Raw genomic sequence first — 18,745 nt, 5'->3', positions numbered from 1 at the left:
ATTCAGTCTGTTGTAACATGGTGTTTTGGTATAAGTACATAATGAAGATTAGTTCTCATGCAGATATGTAGTTGGGAAACAGGAGGAGGATTTTAATAGCCTTTTTAGATAACTTTTATAATTCTTTGATTCAACAGTGAAATTAAGCAAGTATTAGTTTATTAAAGGTTAGTAGTTACAATGTAGAATTTAAAAATGGTATTAGAATGGTTTTGTATTCTGTTCCATTAAAATTCATTGGTTTAGCTTGCCCATTGAAAGGATATTTTAATCATGCATGATTTTATAACATCAGGCATTGCTTATTTAGAAAATATTGGTTCATTGAGTTACACACATCTGCCAGATGTTGATGCATTTCATTGTATAGGATCAAAAGTTTACACTCTTTGATATTACTGCTGATCATATTAGGCATTTATATTTTGGGAAGCTGCCTGTGCTCATGGTGTCAGATATAAGTGTTCCAACATTCTAATTTTTGCTTGAAAGTTTAGATCTTACCATTAACAACAAATCTGTTTATTTGCCCTTAAAGATAGCCTTACTTTGTTCATTTTTCAAGAAAAAGTCTACCACTCAGTCATGAATAACTGGTTATTGGTCATTCTTTCAAGTAGAAATAATGAAGCATGAAAAAGTGATGATGCATGGTGGTGCATGGTGGCTAGTTGAGGTTGTAACCTCAGTCTCACAAGTAATTTTTCTGTAGATAATCCTCATATTTTGGTGTGCAACAGAAGTAATTTATATGTATTTCCCATCTTGTTATACAGAATATTAAAAAGGTGTGTACTTGAGGCAAGATTTAATAAAATTCATGTGTACTGCTTCATCAAGAATATTCTTACAGAACATTCTTAAAATGAAACTGGCATTTTTTTTTTTAAACTGTGAGTTATGTGGCAGCTAAAAATACAATGTATAATGTAGTGCCAATGGCTTTGTTTCATGCTAAGGCACCAGCAGTTTTACCCACAACTCCCTTTTGTGGCATTACTAAAGATATAACACAAATAATGTCTTGGTAGTATTATGAAAATGGATTTGACTGCACATACACTCCTGAGAGGGTTCTGGGAAATCCTAGGGCCTGTGGACTACACTTAGAAAACTGCTGCCTTAACTGTTTTAAAATTGCCAGAGAGTTCTGTCTGTGTTGCTAATTACAAATTCAGCTATGCAAAATAATGAAAGATTATGTGTTTTTATTTAAGAAAAATGCATAAGAAACACCATGTCCTTTATGCTTGATAAGTTACAGGTTTTAAGTATTATAGTTATCTTTAAATGAAATAAAATGATTATATCATGTGCATATTGGAATTACTAACCATTTTAAATTAGCTCTGAACTACATGGCAAGCAAATAGCTGTAGTTTCATGATAAATTTATTAGTACAGAGTACTGTAAAATCTTAGGACAGCAATCACTTAATAGAATGACATTTCTCAGGGATGCTTATAGTATTTTATGGAGTACATCATTTAATAATTCTTAGTAATACAGTGTGGGAAGGCATTTCCTAATCAACAAAATACTTTTACTAATACATAGATTATTTAATACAATAGTATGTTCCTATGGCCTTGAATACTACATAATATTTGCTTACTTGATTTTTAAATTGGTTTTAGAATGTTCTATGGCCAACTGAGTTTCAGAATCTGACCATTTGTCTTTTAAAACATTTTTTAAGGGCAAAACTTTGACAGCCATTGCAGTAATTCTTACCAACTTCCATGATGGCAAACCTCTTCCTGTTGAGAGAATTAAAAAAAGTCAACTGAAGAAGGTAAAGTATTAGAGTGTTTTCTCCAAAGTCTCTGGTTCATTATAAGACCTTTTAATTTTACCATTAAAAAATAATTTGCCAAAAAATTGATAATATCCAGTGTTTTCAGAGAAACGGTGAAAGGCCTCTCTTATGTGTTGCTGATAAGAGTGAAAGTTGGATACTAAATTCTTGAGGGTAATTGGGTAATATATATCAAGAATCCTAAAAGTGTTTATAATCTGTGATTCGGTAATGCCATTTCAGAGAAACTGTGTAAGAAAGTTACTAGAAATGCATTTTTTTTCAGAGATAGAAAAGTACAAATCTCTCCCCTGAACCCCAGCATTATTTTAAAGGCACAAAAGAAACTACTTTCAATAAGGTAACAGTTATGTTAATAGTCATAAAATTTAATATTATGCAACTACAAAATCCTGTTCTTTGAAGAATACTTATTTTTATGATATTTTTAGTTAAAAAAAAAAAAGCCAGGTACACATTTATGAGTTGAGTCCTCATTTTGGAAAGGCATATTTATGTATGTCTGAATATAGTCACACACAGTGCTAATTGTGTCCTAGTGATGATAACATGGGTAACTTTCTTGATACTTACCTAATATATATTTTTACACATGGCATACAAACACAATATATTTATATTTAGTTTCTAAGAATTAAAAGTGAATTCATTTTAATGGAAAAAATAAATGTTAGAATGAAACAATTGTTTTTCATTCTCAGATGAAAATCCAAAGAACTTAAAGTAGGAAATAGCTGAGAAAATGGCATATGCAAAATACCTCTTTTTTTTTTTTTTTTTGACTTTTCTAAGTTTTTCTTTATTTTTTTAAGGTTTATTTGAAAGAGAGAGAACAGGGGAGGGGCGGAGAGAGAGAATCCCAAACAGGCTCTGTGCTCTCAGCACAGAGGCCGACATGGGGCTCAAACCCATGAACCATGAGATCATGACCTGAGCTGAAACCAAGAGTCAGACGCTTAACTGGCTGAGTGACCCAGGTGTCCATAATTTTTTAGTTTTTAAAGAGGCTGCATATCATTTTCCTGCCACTGCATATTGAGAGTCTATTTATTAATTTCTGCACTTATTTGCATTTTCTTCTTTGTACTTTTATTGGGAGTTTAACTCTGCCATTTGAATGTCTGAGATTCAACTGCTTACCATGAGTAGTTTGATGCTTTACATCCTGTTCTTCCTAATTTGGTAATTAAAACAGAAGAACATCACCTAAGACTATACTGACAGCTTCGGTAGCAATTAGTAGCTTAAAAAATTATCATCAGTAAGGCTTTCCCTCCCTACCACCCCCCCCCCCCGCCCCAGAATCAGCCATGCATTTAAGGTATTGTGTTTAAGTAGGAAGGTTTTAGGATATTTAGTTTGCCCCATTCCTTACAATTGAGGCTAAAAACGTGATTTCCAGCTAAGAATTTATTGCAACAAAAATTACACTGTTTTAAATAAATTTAGATATTCCAGGCTTACAGAGTGAAATGTCACTGATTTAAGTTCCATTAGATTGGAATGTAGTATGATTTAATAGGTTGGACTTCGTAGGTTTACATTTGAACTCTCAGAAGAAAAAACTTACTGAGCAAAATCATTTAATATAAAACAGTAACGTAAGGACATTTTTTTTTTATCATTTAATATAAAACAGTAACGTAAAGGACATCCACATGTATTTGTGGATGAACCTCTAGATTCTTTTTTCCATGTTGTTAAATATAAATGGTTGTACTAATTATTGAAGAAGACTAGGTATAACATTTGGTGAGAAGCATTTTTAACATCAGTTTCTTGCACTGGGTGTTGTATATAAGTGATGAATCACTAAAATCTACATCTGAAACTAATATTGCACTGTATGTGAACTAACTGGATTTTAAATAAAAACTTAAAAAAAATCCACTTGTCTAGCTTGTAAGAAAAAAAAACAATGGTGTAATACTGCTCTAATAAAAATGACAATTTTGGATTGTAGTGTATCATGTATTTAATATTTAATGGCTGTGCAATCTTAAATAATAAATATTTGACATTGGTTAAAGTAAAAATACCCTGAGCTCTGAAAAAAAAGATAAAAACTTATTTATCTAAAATAATTCCTCTAGTTACATTTTTCTACCTGTTATATTTTAGATTTTCAACATATTTAGACTCATACCATTAGAAGGAGATGAATCTTTTCAACTACATTTTTAGTAAAATTTAACTCTGGGATTTTATAAGATGTTTCAAATTTTATTTTTTTTAAACTAAAATCAAACTATCCATTATTAGCCCTAATCTCAGCAGAAATTACTTTTTACTCTTGACCACCAGTTCTAATTTCCATTCAGTGTGACTTCATCACCTCTCTTTTTCAATGGGAAGAATTAAATTCAAACCAATTGGCATTTGTCATTCCTCCCTACAGAATCATTAAGTCAAGAATTAAAGATTGGAGGAACCCTTCCTATTAGAATCATTTAAAAATATTTTTACAAAGAGATATAAAATTGTACTTCTATAGAAGTTTTTGTACATATGTCTGCATTGATACATTTTGAACCAAAGAGATATACATGAAGGGTAAAAGAAAAAGTCCGGGCTGGCAAGAAAATCCTCAATAGAATATGGTAGAATAGAATATCCTGGTACTCTAGGATCTGTACTATTGCATCTACCCCCTGGGAGTTCCAGAGAACAAGATGGCAAAGAGGGCCTCATTAAAGATAAGTTATTTACTGAGTAGGGACTCTTGGTTTGAAAGTTTGTAGTCTGAGAATTCCTTTTAATTCTAAAGTAAATTCCATTTCACAAGTGTTTCTTACATTAATGAATATGCCATTTATAACTGAGTTTTGTTATTTGTATTTCTTTTGAACAGATAAAGACCAACTAGTGTTCACTTTTGAGATAGCTGTGAAAAAAATTTTAATTGGTTTATTTTTCCTCTTCACTTAATGCATCTCCCCCAATTGCCCCAGAATGGGATAGCAATATAAGTAATCTTTATTATGTAAAGCAAAGCAGTATAAAATAGGATGCTTTTTAAGTTTATTTAAAACTGACAGCAGTGCTTTGTAAGAAATATGCCTTTTCATCCAGGAGTGTAATGTTAACGATCAAACTATGAAACTTGGAGGAAATACCAGTGAAAAGGCAGATGGACTAATCAAAGGTAAAGTTTACTTTTGAACCATGACCCCATATTTGATTTAAATTTTTCCAGTTTGATGATTTAATTCAAGCTCTGGCTTTGTAATATACAAAAATTTTAGATATTTTTTTCTAAAAATCTCGGGAGAACTGGTAGGAAAAATTTCATCAAGGAGGTCATGATGGAATTGGGTGGTTGTATACCAGTCAGAGAAGCTAAGGAAGAACATTTTTGGTTGAGAAAAAAAAATCATGAAAGGGCAGTAAAAACAAAAGAACAACATAAAACCTATTTTGTTCTGGGACCTCAGAGTAGTTTATGTTAATAATAATGTAATATGCATGAATAATAGCAGATAAGAATAGAAAGATAGGTTAGAGCCAAATTCTGAAGTTAGAGGATAAATGAAAAGAGAACTCTGGATTTAGCAGTTAAATAGCTGGTGTAGCTGTTAATGGCCTTTGGAAAATTAATTTCTGAAGATTGGTTAGAACAGAAAAACTGAAAATATTTTCAGATAGAATAGTGAAGAATTGGAAATGACAGTTGTATGCTATTATGTATTTTGCTAAGTTTGAAATAGGAGAAACAAAAATTGTTGGAAATGAAGGCAGAGTTGAGGGTTTTTTTTTTTTTTGCAGGGGAGAGCATTATGAAAGAAATCCGTGGGTAAGAGATGTGGGATAAAATGGAGAGAATAATTTTTAGGCCTCTTGGCGGGGGCGGGCAATGAGACCAAGAGCATAGATAAGTGAATTAACGTTAGAAGGAAAGAAAGTAAGGTTGATGGGAAATATTTAATTGAGGGAATTTTAAAAAGGTAGGAAAATTGGGATTATAGAAAATGGTATTCAATTTTCTTTGAAGGTGAAGTAGGTCATCATCTAGGAGTCAAGGGAGTGAAGAATCTAGGCAAAGGGTCCAGTATATACCACTGTGGTGAGTGGGTAGGGAGGCTGAGTGATACATAAAAGAGTTGCTAAGTGACACAGGCAGCAGGTGAGATTTGAAAATGTAAACTTGTAATGCCACCTATTTATTGTTCATTTTTTTCCAGCAGCTCTTAGCTGCCTTGGTGTACAGCAGGAAATTCAGCCAGCCAGTTTGGGAATTGGCTGGATGACTACAGGGGAAAGACTGGGTACAAGAAATTGAAGGTATTTTTTAGTGAGAATATACTATACTTAAAAACTAGTAGAGAGAATAGCTGGCTGATTGAAAGAAGAGGAATGAAGATACTAAGAAAGTTGAACTATTGAGTTGGAAAACCAAAGTTTTAAGGATACTCAGTCAAGACAGTTTACTAATACTCTGTATATTTGTCCTTTTCTTTGAAATGAAAGGATCTAGATGTAGTGGAGAACCCAGTATTTCAGATGTCAAGGGAAAGAATAAATATCCCAAGTCAGAATTGTCTAGCTCCCGCCCCAAAAGGTAAATTTTGTTATGGTTTGATTGTATGTAATATTTGTTTAAACTCTTTCTCCATTTTCTTATATATAGGAGAGAGATAAGACCATTATATCTCAGTTATGTAGTTCTTTCAAATTCATTCTGTTATTTGAAACTACCAAAATCACTGTTACTTAGGCAGGTTGGGTGTTCCTATTTTATAGGTGAAGAAAAGTAATACTAATCTATAAAATAAGTGAATTGATAGTTTCTAATAATCACTTAAACTTTCTACCACTTCTTTCCTGTTCTTTTACATAGGAACTAAGATCTAGCTTCCAAGTTTTTTGTTTTTGTTGACTTTGGAAGAGTTTTCCTATTATTTTCAGGAGATAAAAACTGACAGCTATTTATTAGATGACTTGGTAGAAATACTCTGTTCATTTCAGTTCTTTCTCTCTTCACCTTTAGTAGAAATAAAATATGATGAAGTTATTTATGGAGACTATTGTGTTAATGTAGACTAGAGGGAGAATTTGAATAAAGCGCATAATGCTCCTCTGATGTTAACTTGAATCTGTTAACTTTATAAATTTCATTTACCCTCTGAAATAGGTCTAAATGACTTTTATTTGTACTGTATTTTCTACCATTAATATCTGCAGATGTGATTTCAAATCTGAGTCTGTTAGCTAGTCCAGTAAGGATCTCAAAACTGGGGCTTTTAATTGTTTTCTTCATTAATACCTGTCTTAAACTGAGCACAAAACCAGGGCACCTCAGTTTCTCATCTGGATCTCAAATCTTACAATTCTGAGCTGACCATGATGAGCCTGAGAATAGCACTATTAGGTTGACTAGATAAGATTAAAGGACATGGAAATAAAAATAAAGAGGACATGGGATAAACTAATAACCAATACATATGATAATTTATACATGTATGTTACTGTGCAACAGGCACTATTTTAGGGGCTTTGCATATAGTAACACATTTTATCCTATGAAGTGAATTGTATTTTTGCTCGTATTTTCCAAATGAGGAAATTAAAGCATAGATGAATATTAAGTAACTTGTGTAAAGTCACATAGCAAATAAGTAGCTGAATGGGATTTGAATACAGGCAGTCTGACTCCAGAGGCCATTATTTTTAGCAACTTAATCACTGTAATGTACTTTCTACACAAAATACATAAAATTTTTCATTGTGAATTATATTTTTCTCTTACCTGCTCATTTTATATTGGAATTATTTTCTTTGATAAGAGTTATTCTTAGTTCTAGTTTTATATAGGTGTTTCATTTGAATTACTGAATATTAAATTCAGTATTAAAATTATTATTTTAGGATGGTTTTCTTTTTCAAATTTAATAATAGTGTTACTGCATTTTGTATATAAATGTATCTGGTTATGAAAGCAAAATGCTTTTTAGGAAATTTTACTTTCATTTGTCAAAGTTCCTTGAATTAAAACAATAGGAAGCATTATACTGCTTTTATTAAAACTTATGTTTTCATATCTCATTTTATTTTGGTTTGATAAAAAATTTGTGTACACTTTATTTTAGAAGAAAAACTGTTGTCCAGTATATTGAAAGCAGTGATTCAGAAGAAATTGAAACAAATGAATTGCCACAGAAAATGAAAGGTAATGTGAAATGGATTTGATTTGATAATGTGTCCTTTATTCTGATTTCCTACTGTGACTATTTTTATATTTGGTTTTGTTGTAGGCAAACTGAAAAATTCACAGTCTGAGACTAAAAGAGTAAAAGGTATGTATATACATCTTAGTATCCATAATCTACTCTTAAAGATTATTAAAGTAAAACTCCATAGGTTTGTATCTCTCTAGCTTAGAATTCTTTAGTAGCAGATCTTTTTTTTTTTTAACTTATTTTTTTCTAATGTTTATTTATTTTTGAGAGAGAGAGAGACAGAGCGTGAGCAGGGGAGGGGCAGAGAGAGAGGGAGACACAGAATGTGAAACAGGCTCCAGTCTCTGAGCTGTCAGCACAGAGTCCGATGTGGGGCATAACCCACGAACCGTGAGATCATGACCTGAGCTGAAATCAGACACTTAACTGACTAAATCACTCAGGCGCCCCTCTTTAGTAACAGATCTTAAACTTGACTCCTGTTCACATTTGAACTATTCCATGGAACTTATCAAGGGTGGTAAATGAATGAGGTAAATTGAAAGATTAGTTTCAAATTAAAATCTAAGAGAAATATTTAAACTAACTTTAAACACAGTAATTTTTACCACTTATAAAATTACTTCAATAAAACCTTATTTGTATATATATAAATTATAATTACAAAAGTTGGGTGGGAGCATCTTCTGGGTAATAATTGTTAGTTCGTATTGTCATACATATTGTCAGGGGAGAGTTCGTTTTCCAGTATCTTAATGATTCTGTGGTTATTTCAGCAGGATCTTCTAAGGTTAAAGAAGATGCAGAATTTGCATGTGCACTTATTTCATCTACCCCTGCAACAAAAAGGAGAATGTTGAAAAAAGGTCAGTAAATCTTACGGTTTTTTAGTTTTCGTTTTTTTCACTGCAAAACAATTTTAACATGGTACAAGAAGTTTAAAAAGTAAAGAAAAGAATGGGGTGCCTGGGTGACCCTTGATGGCCCTTTAAAACCTAATTTAATATGAATTCTTTAAATTGTAATATTCAGTTCTTAGTATGAGTAGAATTTTTCACTTATGAATGTTAGTGACCTTTATTATAATTTTATATTTTGTAATTCATAGGAAAACACTGTAAGACTCTAAATATTTGAGATTCAAAGAGATTGATCTCTAGGGTTAAGGAGATCTGGGATGAGTTACTATATTTCTGTGCCTTAGTCTCCTCTGTTTTACATTTCGGGGATATATCAGATAAAAGTCTGTTTCATAGCTTATGTCTAATGGTGGGGAAACATAAATAATTGAACACAGAACTTTAAATAATAAGCACTGTGAATAAAATAAAGGTGGATAGTAAAGAATGATGAAAGGGACCTGTTAAAGAGGTTATTTGACGCATCACAGAATGATGTTGGTCTAAGAATCAGACAGGAATGGAAAATAGGGGTGCCTGGATGGCTTAGTCAGCTCAGGTCACAATCTCACAATCATGGGATCAAGCCCCCTGTTGGGCTCCACACTGAACGTGGAGCTTGCTTGGGATTTTCTCTCTCTCCCTCTCTTCTGCCCTTCCCCTGCTTGTGTGCACATGTGCTCCCTCCCTCCCTCCCTCCCTCCTTCCCTCCCTCCGTAGCTCGCTCTCTCAAAAATAAATAAACTTTAAAAAAAAAGGGATGGAAAATACAGGCATTTCAAGTAGAATACTCAACCCTAATTTTAGAAATTTTAAGAAATGTGGAATTTTCTGTTGAGATAGAATTAAGATAGAATTCAGTTAGAATTAAGTTCACACACAGAAAGTTCTTTTTCCTTGCAGGCACACAGCCATAATAATAGAAGAGAGAAACTGTAAAAAATCATAGCTGTGAAAAAAACCCCAAAAAACAAAATAAGCATATTTCTGGAAGAAAAGCAGAATAGAAACAAAAATCAGTGAGTGGAGACAGAAGTGATATCTTGTGGTAGACAGTGTTTTCTAAAATAAGACACAAAAAATTATAAGGAAAAATTGATGAAATTCTACTACATTTTAAATTTCCATGCATCAAAGTGCACCATAAACGAGGTAAAAAATAAGACTGAAGAAGATATTTCTGGTAAGTGTAACTTACAAAGGATTAGCATTTAGAATGTGTAAAGAAACCTCTACAAATCCATTGGAAAAAGACAATCCAGTAGGAGAAGAGCCACTAAGAATACAAATGTACATTCCAAAGTAAGAAAACACAACCAATAAATGTGGGGAAAGATAGGCAGATTCAGTCATTGAGGAAATCAGATTAAAGGAACAGAGAGGTACTATTTCACCCATTATATTTACAAACATTTAAAAATCTCACAGTGCCACGTATAGGCAAGGTTGTGCAGCAACAGGAACTCCCAGGTACTATGGAGTATAAATTACCATGGTATGAGCAATTGGGGCAAAAATAATGAAGATAGATAAATCACCTAGATATGTAAAAGGATACCTGAAAAAAAAAGTTTTTATTGTGGTTTTTAGAAAAATGTTCAAATATAAATACTGTCCAGTAGGGGATGGAAAATAAAATTGTAGTGTGTCCTTTTATAGGGTGCCTGAGTATCCTTGCAGCATGGCAGCTGGCTTCTTCCAAAGGGAGTGATCAGAGAAGGGGGGTGGGGGCAGTGGGGGGGAAACTTAATCTCAGGAGTGATGTACCACCATTTTTGCCATATCCCTAATAGAATGTGGGAGGGTACCATGTGAGGTTGTGACAGTCAGAAAGTGGATATTATTAGGGGCCATCTTGGAGTCTGGTTACCACATTAACTATAGCACAGATTCCAAAAACTGCATAGAACAAATGTTATCTTAATAACTATGACTAACAAATACATATCAGGAAATATTCCAGATTTTTTCCATGTGCCCCCTCTCAATCATAGTTCTCTACCTCCCATAAGTAATCAGTGTCTAGATTTGTAGTTATTTAAAGTGACAAGGTAAAAAATAATAAATCGACAAGGTAAAAATCTAGTTCCTGTTACTTCATCATGGCTGGAAACAGAAGTCTATCTGCTTCATTTTAATTCTTCCTAATTACTCTTTTCATAGAAGCACATATTGCAATCTCTTTATTGACTTCATAGATATGCAAAAAAAGCTGAAGACTGTTTCAACTGATTCACTCTTTTAGGAGCATCTGCAGTGGAGAGTTCAAAGAAAACTGATGTTGAAGAGAGACCAAGAACAACACTGATCATCTGTCCACTTTCTGTGTTAAGCAACTGGATTGTAAGTCTTCACAGCCTTTTAAAATGTGACATAATTTATATTTTAGTTTTCATCTTGAAAAGTATTTTGTTAAAGTCATTCATTAGGAGAAATGTTTGGTCAGCATTCTATGTCTAAGTCAAAATAATTTGTTAGGTGACTCGGGGTTTTATTTGCTGAATTGAAGTACTTCTTTTTTTGAAGATTTATAGTAAAAGAAACATCATTAATTATTATCATAAGATTTGGTTTATAGTTCTTCCTCTGCCATTTCTGTCCCCCAAGGTAGGAAAAGTATATAACTTTAAGATTCCACTATGTTTATGAACTATTGAAAACTCTTTTCTAAGAACTACACTAGCAATATCTTTTGTTTATATTAACAACTTGTAACATTTAGTGAACTCGTATGTACTCTGTTATTCCCTAAGCTCTTCTCATAGACTTTCTCGTTTAGTCCTCACAACTATTATTCTCATTTTCCTGGTGACCAAATTGAAACACAGAGAAATTCAGGAACTTGCCTAAGATCATCCAGCTAATAAATGATGGAGCTAAGATATAATCTCCAACATTCTAATTCTAGAGCCTATGCTTTTACGACTACCAGAAAATTTTTTTTCTTCCAGATTGAATTTCTATTCTAGAGCATTACATTAGAATAGAACCTCCTTCTGTGTTATGTATAAGGAACAGCTTGGTTGTGTTTCCTTTCCAGTTTGAGCTTCAAGCTGCATGTTATAATGAAATAATGACTATAGGAAGCATTGTGAACATAAGGACCACTGGATGTGAACTTCTGTTCTTGCCATGTCAAAGGTTATTTGCATCTCTCCTGGCCTTTTCTCCTCTAATCTCAGAGGTGGAAGAGGTCCCACTCTTTGTAAGACCATTATCTTAGTCTAGGCATTGGATTCCATCTCTTTCCACCTTTGCATTTTATCTGTTATTTTTCTCTTTCCCTGGTTATTTAGTCTCTTCCCAGTGGCTTTTTCTTGACACATACTCAGATCTTTTTCATTTTTAACTACTTCCTCTTGATTATTTCTCACCTTTAAGTTGCTGCTCTTATCCTTTCCTTCTCTATCGTACCTTTTGGGGTTTAATTTCCACTTTGTGCTTTTACTTCTTAGCTTATAATCTGGCTTCTGCCACTTGTTCTCTAACTTGCTTTGGAAAAGATTAGTAGTTATTGTCTAATTGTCAATTCTGTGCCTCTTTATTTTCTTCTTGACTTTTATGTACTCTTGCCTTCTTTGGTTCTTTTTATTATAAGTTTTTGGTGTATATATATAGATATAGATTTTTAAAATTAACATCTTTTTCTGATTTGTGTGTCATTTTTCCTCTTGAGGCCAGAGTGAGGTTTAGTTCCCTCTTGCTCTTTTTTTAATTCCAAAAAAACTATCCTCTCTTTTTTGAGATGTAGTTCATTGTGGGAAGGACAGTACACAGGTACTAGAATGACAGTTTCAGGGTGAGGTTTACAAGTATTAAGGAAGTATAAACAGAACTATGAGTCTTTAAGAGCTTGGGTTCAGGATATGTTTTTTAAAAGTGGCTGGTCAGTATTTCATTATAATTTAATATTTGGAAAACAGCAAAATTTTTATAATATAAACTTCAGAAAGGAAACCTTGGCAAAGTCTTGCCTACTGAGATTATGGAGAAAACTGATTTTTAAAGGAATGAGAGCTGGTGGCATATATGGAATCCTGGCTGAGATTAAAATTTTGCAATCTCTCAATAAGCTAATTCTTCCTAACCCCCAAGTAAATGACCTAGCACCCTAATGAGTAGGCTAGAACTACCTTATCATCCTTTTGTTGTCTTCAGATCTGGGAAGGAATACAGTTAAAGCTGTAAGAGACCATCACACTTCTACCACATACTTATTCTGAATACTTGGACAAGTTACTTCTCCTCCCAATGGAAAATGAAATAGTATCTATTTTATTCATATACAGCACTTAGCACAGTGACTAGAAACTCAATACTATAACTCTATTTTTCCAGGAAAGTTAATTTTTTTCTATTTCAGTTCTAGTCCTTTCACAAATACATTTTTTTTTTCCATTTCAAAGCAGCCCATTGATGCAGTTTTCTATTGGATTCTTTCTGTTTTCCTTTTCCACCGGTTTTCTTAATAAAATTCTCTGCATTTTCACCTTAAGTCTTTCATGTTTTATCCTCTTTTCTTAGTATTTATTCCTTCACTATTTCAGGTATCATTCTCTCTTCAGCTCATAGTAGTCTGGTTTTTGCTCTCACCCTCTATAGTAACTATGAAGGCCTTCAGTGACCTCATTGTTGCCGTGTCCGCTGAGTTCCCTTTTTCTTTACTTCTGCTCTGACTTTATTTTTCTTTTTGCAGCATTTTGTTATGTTTTATTTTGTAAGACATCTGTAGGCTCCGTGCAGTTAGTACAGAGCCTGACGTGGGGCTCAAACTCAAAACCATAAGATCATGCATGACCTGAGCCAAAATCGAGTCAGATGCTTAACCAACTGAACCACCCAGGTACCCCTAAACCTTTTTCAGAGAGAGGGAATGAACATAAATTACAAGTTAAAAAAAATCTACCTTGTATTCCTTCTTGAAATTTTAATACTTTTCCCCTCCCCACCCTGTCCAATTTTGTTGCTGACCACTACTTTTCTCCCATGGTTTCTATTTAGTCTGCCTTTCCCCCCTGCGTAACAAGCACAGTATCTTTTTTGAAATATTAGAAAAATTTTTAAGCAAATCTGCATTTACTTAAACAAGATTCAAGAATTTCAAAAGTTTGCCACATTTGCTTTGTTTTTTTCTTTGCTGGAATATTTTAAATCCTGTCCTAGTAGAAACAGAGGCCGACTGTTTAAATTCTATCATTTTGTAGGCTCTTCCCCTAACCTTCTTTTCTCATTATACATGTTCTTAGAATATCTTACTCATTCCTAAGCTTCATGTACTGTCTGCTGATAACTTTATAAAGTCCATCTCTACATTGTATTACAGGCCAATATTTAGTAGTATACATCTCTAGTCAGACACTCTGTAGTGGCCAAAAATTTTAAATGTCTACAATAGTAATACTATTTTTTTTCTCATTTTTATACCTACTTTCCCCTTCTTTTTTTTAAACTTACATCTTTATCACACAGTTCTAGGCACTCACTTTAAGTATTAAGGACTTTTTTTGTTTTTTGTTTTTTTCATATCCCATATTTATGAGTCCTCAAGTCCCATCAGTCTCTTTTTTTTTGGTATCTTTCTTTCATACCTGTCCTTTTTATTCTCTTCTTACTTCTGACATTCTGGTTTAGGGGTTTATCATCTCCCACCTAAGAGTGAGAGCTTTGTTTCTCTGGTGTCCTTTTTTCCCCCAATCTAATCATGATTTTTTTTTTTCCTGCTCAGTCTCTCAGACCTATTGTTTTCATGATTTAAAAAAAAGTCAAGTGCTTTAAATTGATTATGTCCTCAGAGAGGGCAGGGACTAGGTCTTATTTTTCTTTTTAGCTATACCACCCTTCTGGTTGATAATCTGACCAATAGTAGGCCTGTGATAAATGAATAAAAGTAGATACTGAACTTGAATCTCTGCCTCTATTCTTGAGAACATTGGTTGGGGGCACCTGGGTGGCTCAGTCGGTTAAGCGTCCGACTTCAGCTCAGGTCACGATCTCGCGGTCCATGAGTTCGAGCCCCGCATCGGGCTCTGGGCTGATGGCTCAGAGCCTGGAGCCTGTTTCAGATTCTGTGTCTCCCTCTCTCTGCCCCTCCCCCATTCATGCTCTGTCTCTCTCTGTCTCAAAAATAAATAAACGTTAAAAAAAATTAAAAAAAAAAAAAGAAAATATTGGTTGTTCTTTTGCTGTTTAATTTTGATATTATCAAGTTTACTTCCTGGGAGCAGTAGAGCCTTTCTGTTAATACTAAATTTTTAAAAAATTAATTACTGTTTAAAAGACATTTGGTTGTTTTTCCTTCTAAAAATGAAGTGGCTGCTCATTGGTAGGGCCAGGCAAAATTTATATAGTGTATTATTATGGCATATATGTCAGTTTTCCTGACAATACAATAATAATTAGTATTGTTATTATCATGGTTGTTATTTTAGTTTAGATAGCAGGAAACTTGATTTTATGCAATTTTAATAGTTTGATTTGTGATACTACTGCCAGGACAATACTTTTTTATATTATTCCTGACACTAATCTGCTTACTATTTAAAATATTTCTAATTTTCTTCTAGGATCAATTTGGACAACATATAAAATCAGATGTGCACTTGAATTTTTATGTTTATTATGGTCCTGACCGTATAAGAGACCCAGCCTTGCTTTCAAAACAAGATATTGTTTTGACTACATACAACATTTTAACTCATGACTATGGAGTAAGTATGCTGAGACTCCTATTTCAGAAGTTGAATTTGAGAAATATTCAGGTTTCTAAAGTGTTCTAAAATTCAGACTTTGTGCTCTTTTTTTCTAAATACTTAAGAATACGTAGGAAGTAGGAGATTGTTTCTTAATACTCTGCAAAAAAAAGTTCAGCTTTCTTCAGCTAATTATGAATATTTTCCATTTAGAACACTTAAAGCTACAGTTTTACATTGGAATTGTAACTAAGTTTAGATAGCAGTTTGTAAGTGAATTCTATTTTTTCTTGTATTCTAGAATATTATTTTCTATCACAATGATTTAATTATCTCAGTTTAAAAATAAACTTTTTTTAATAGCTGAAATTTATGAGTTTCCTGATTCATTTAAAAGTTTAATTTTTGTTTGTTTGCCTGTTCGTCGTTAAAATGTTTTTCAAAATACCTTATTGTCAAAATTTTGGTCTTCTGATAAGAACGTTAACTATTACATAAAAGAAACTAATTATGTTAAATTCAGTAATTCTTACTACTGAAAATTTTTCTATCATTACAGTTTTAATCTGAGGTGAAATTAGCTCAGTGTATTGAACCAAAGTCGCAGTAGAGAGCTAGACTACCTAGGTTTGAATGTTAGCTCTGCTATTTCCTAGCTGTAGTACTTTGAGTAACATACGTACTTCACATCTTGGTGCTTCAGTTTTCTCTCTGTAAAATAGGAGTAACCATAATATTTTGTAAGTTTTTGAGCATTCAGCAATTAAAAAAATTGTTTTTAATGTTTATTTTTTGAGAGAAAGAGACAGAGTGTGAGTAGAGGGGCAGAGAGAGAGGGGACACAGAATTGGAAGCAGACTCCAGGCTCTGAGCGGTCAGCACAGAGCCCGACACTGGGCTCAAACTCAAGAGTGGTGAGATCATGACCTGCACTGAAGTTAGACACTTAACCAACTGAGCCACCCAGGCACCCCGAGCATTCAGTAACTTAACGTGTGTACTGCTTAAAGCAGTATCTACCACATAGTAAGCGTTGATACTAAAAAATAGTAGCAATGTGTATTTACCAAATTACGTGAAGTACTGTTTTACTTCCCTGTGTTTTTAATTCACATGAAACATTTATTTCAGACTAAAGGTGATAGTCCATTACATAGCATAAGGTGGCTAAGAGTGATCCTAGATGAAGGACATGCGATAAGAAATCCAAATGCTCAGCAGACAAAAGCTGTACTTGATTTAGAAGCAGAGAGAAGATGGGTATTAACAGGTAAAAAGGTTATATTTTAAAAATTCTCAAATATGTATCATTGAGTTAGGTAACTTGTAAGTTTTATGCGAATATAAAAAGTTTGTAATTAATCATTGAGGTCATTTAATAAAATATTTTGACTTGTTCTTCACAGTTCCCCATGCTATGGCAACATTGAATAATATAATGAAACAATCACTAGATTTCTTTTTGAACCTTGGAGATTGATTAGACACTTTAATTCTCAATCAGAATCTTGATTTCCCTATTTCTCATCTTGAAGCCAAGCTTGTTTGCTACTTGTGACGCCTGTACTAGAAAATGGGGAAGAGAATATAAACTCAAAGTCATTTTTTCCTTCTTGTTAGTACTCCTGGTTTAAAATCAAATAAATACATGTTCTTGGATAAGGAGAAAGTTGAATTCACTGGGTTGTGTTTTTTTTCTTTATTAGTATGGCAAGTAAGAGCTAAAAATTAGAGCAAAACTGTATTTTGAGATTGTGTATGTATTTAACAAAGGATTATAGTTACAGCTTGATAGCGGGTGTGCCTAGTACAGAATGCCTATTTTCAACTGTTGTTTTCTCTGATTGGGTCAGATGGATATTCTGAATGGATATTCTGGTTGTGGAGTTACAACAGTTTTCTGTTATTTTTAGGTACTCCGATTCAGAATTCTTTGAAGGATTTGTGGTCTCTTCTTTCCTTTTTAAAACTTAAGCCATTTCTTGATAGAGAATGGTGGCATAGAACAATACAGCGTCCTGTCACAATGGGAGATGAAGGGGGACTTAGGTAAGTAATTTCATGAAAACGGATTAATATTAGCAACAAATAACTGTAAGCAGCTTGAACCAATTGCCACTTTGAATACTATTTTAACTTCACTGTTGGCTTTCTTCTCCCAAAAGCATTTATGCCTTCATGCCTTTGGCTCTCAGAACCTAATGATTGTTGGCTGGGAAGACAAAGATTTCTAACTACCACTAAAACACAAGCTTTTCCTTTCTTTGATATTAGTCTAACTAAAAGGAAAGGCAGAGCTTTATGGTCTTTGTGTGTTGCTGTTACCCCTGAAACCACCATTAATTGGTTAAACAGTGGCAGGAAAAACTATGTGCTCTGAACATCCAGTATGCACTAAATTTTCATAACTTATCTTGTGTAACTTTATATAGTGGTAATCGAATGGTAGGATATACACTCGCATCAATAAGAGAGAAAGCTATTTCTCATGGAGACATAAATAAAATTCAACTTGGTGATAGCCATTTCACAGGGTACTCCGCTAATGTGGTTTAAGGTTTTTGGCTAGAGCAGTGGTTTTCAGAGTTTGGGATCCATTAGCAGGTTGTGAAATCATTATAAAGATGGCAGCTAGCCTTATAAAACAAAGTGAAGTAGAATAGAAGGTTTAAGAAATTAGAGCATTTTGTGTGAAATCACATTTTGTACTGTGATTTTCATATTACTGAAAAAATATTTTTGAAAGTAAGATGTTTTCTCATTCGGAGTTTATGAAATTTAGTATAATGCCTTGCAATTATTGTAGGTATTTAAGAATTTGAGTGTTGAGGGGCGCCTGGGTGGCGCAGTCGGTTAAGCGTCCGACTTCAGCCAGGTCACGATCTCGCGGTCCGGGAGTTCGAGCCCCGCGTCGGGCTCTGGGCTGATGGCTCAGAGCCTGGAGCCTGTTTCAGATTCTGTGTCTCCCTCTCTCTCTCTGCCCCTCCCCCGTTCATGCTCTGTCTCTCTCTGTCCCAAAAATAATAAATAAATGTTGAAAAAAAAAAAAAAAGAATTTGAGTGTTGAATATTGAGTGATGTAGTTAAAAGAAATAAGTAAAAAGGTTAGTGATTAGAACAAAAATAGGGAGAAGTTAAGAAAAATAAAGGCAAGATAGAAG

The 18,745-nt window shown here is 33.5% G+C and overlaps 1 protein-coding gene across 6 annotated transcripts in view; it reads left to right on the top strand.

Annotated features, from left to right (window-relative positions):
* The window catches only part of HLTF (helicase like transcription factor), a 51,490-nt gene that overhangs the window by 14,910 nt on the left and 17,835 nt on the right, over positions 1-18,745 (top strand). For 4 of the 6 annotated variants that reach the window (XM_047874890.1, XM_047874889.1, XM_047874888.1 and 1 more), the window contains exons 8-17: positions 1,701-1,796; positions 4,893-4,965; positions 6,288-6,378; positions 7,907-7,986; positions 8,072-8,113; positions 8,773-8,862; positions 11,141-11,238; positions 15,459-15,602; positions 16,716-16,854; positions 17,498-17,633. In XM_047874890.1, the coding sequence (XP_047730846.1) occupies positions 1,701-1,796; positions 4,893-4,965; positions 6,288-6,378; positions 7,907-7,986; positions 8,072-8,113; positions 8,773-8,862; positions 11,141-11,238; positions 15,459-15,602; positions 16,716-16,854; positions 17,498-17,633 (989 nt within the window). The remainder of the gene's footprint in view (positions 1-1,700; positions 1,797-4,892; positions 4,966-6,287; positions 6,379-7,906; positions 7,987-8,071; positions 8,114-8,772; positions 8,863-11,140; positions 11,239-15,458; positions 15,603-16,715; positions 16,855-17,497; positions 17,634-18,745) is intronic. The other 2 variants (XM_047874893.1, XM_047874891.1) reach the window with 1 other exon arrangement.

The sequence above is a fragment of the Prionailurus viverrinus genome, chromosome C2 (genome assembly GCF_022837055.1).
Source record: "Prionailurus viverrinus isolate Anna chromosome C2, UM_Priviv_1.0, whole genome shotgun sequence".
In the NCBI taxonomy this organism is placed as follows: domain Eukaryota; kingdom Metazoa; phylum Chordata; class Mammalia; order Carnivora; family Felidae; genus Prionailurus; species Prionailurus viverrinus.
Note: the sequence above shows the minus strand (reverse complement) of the source record. Positions and strands in the feature narration are given on the sequence as shown.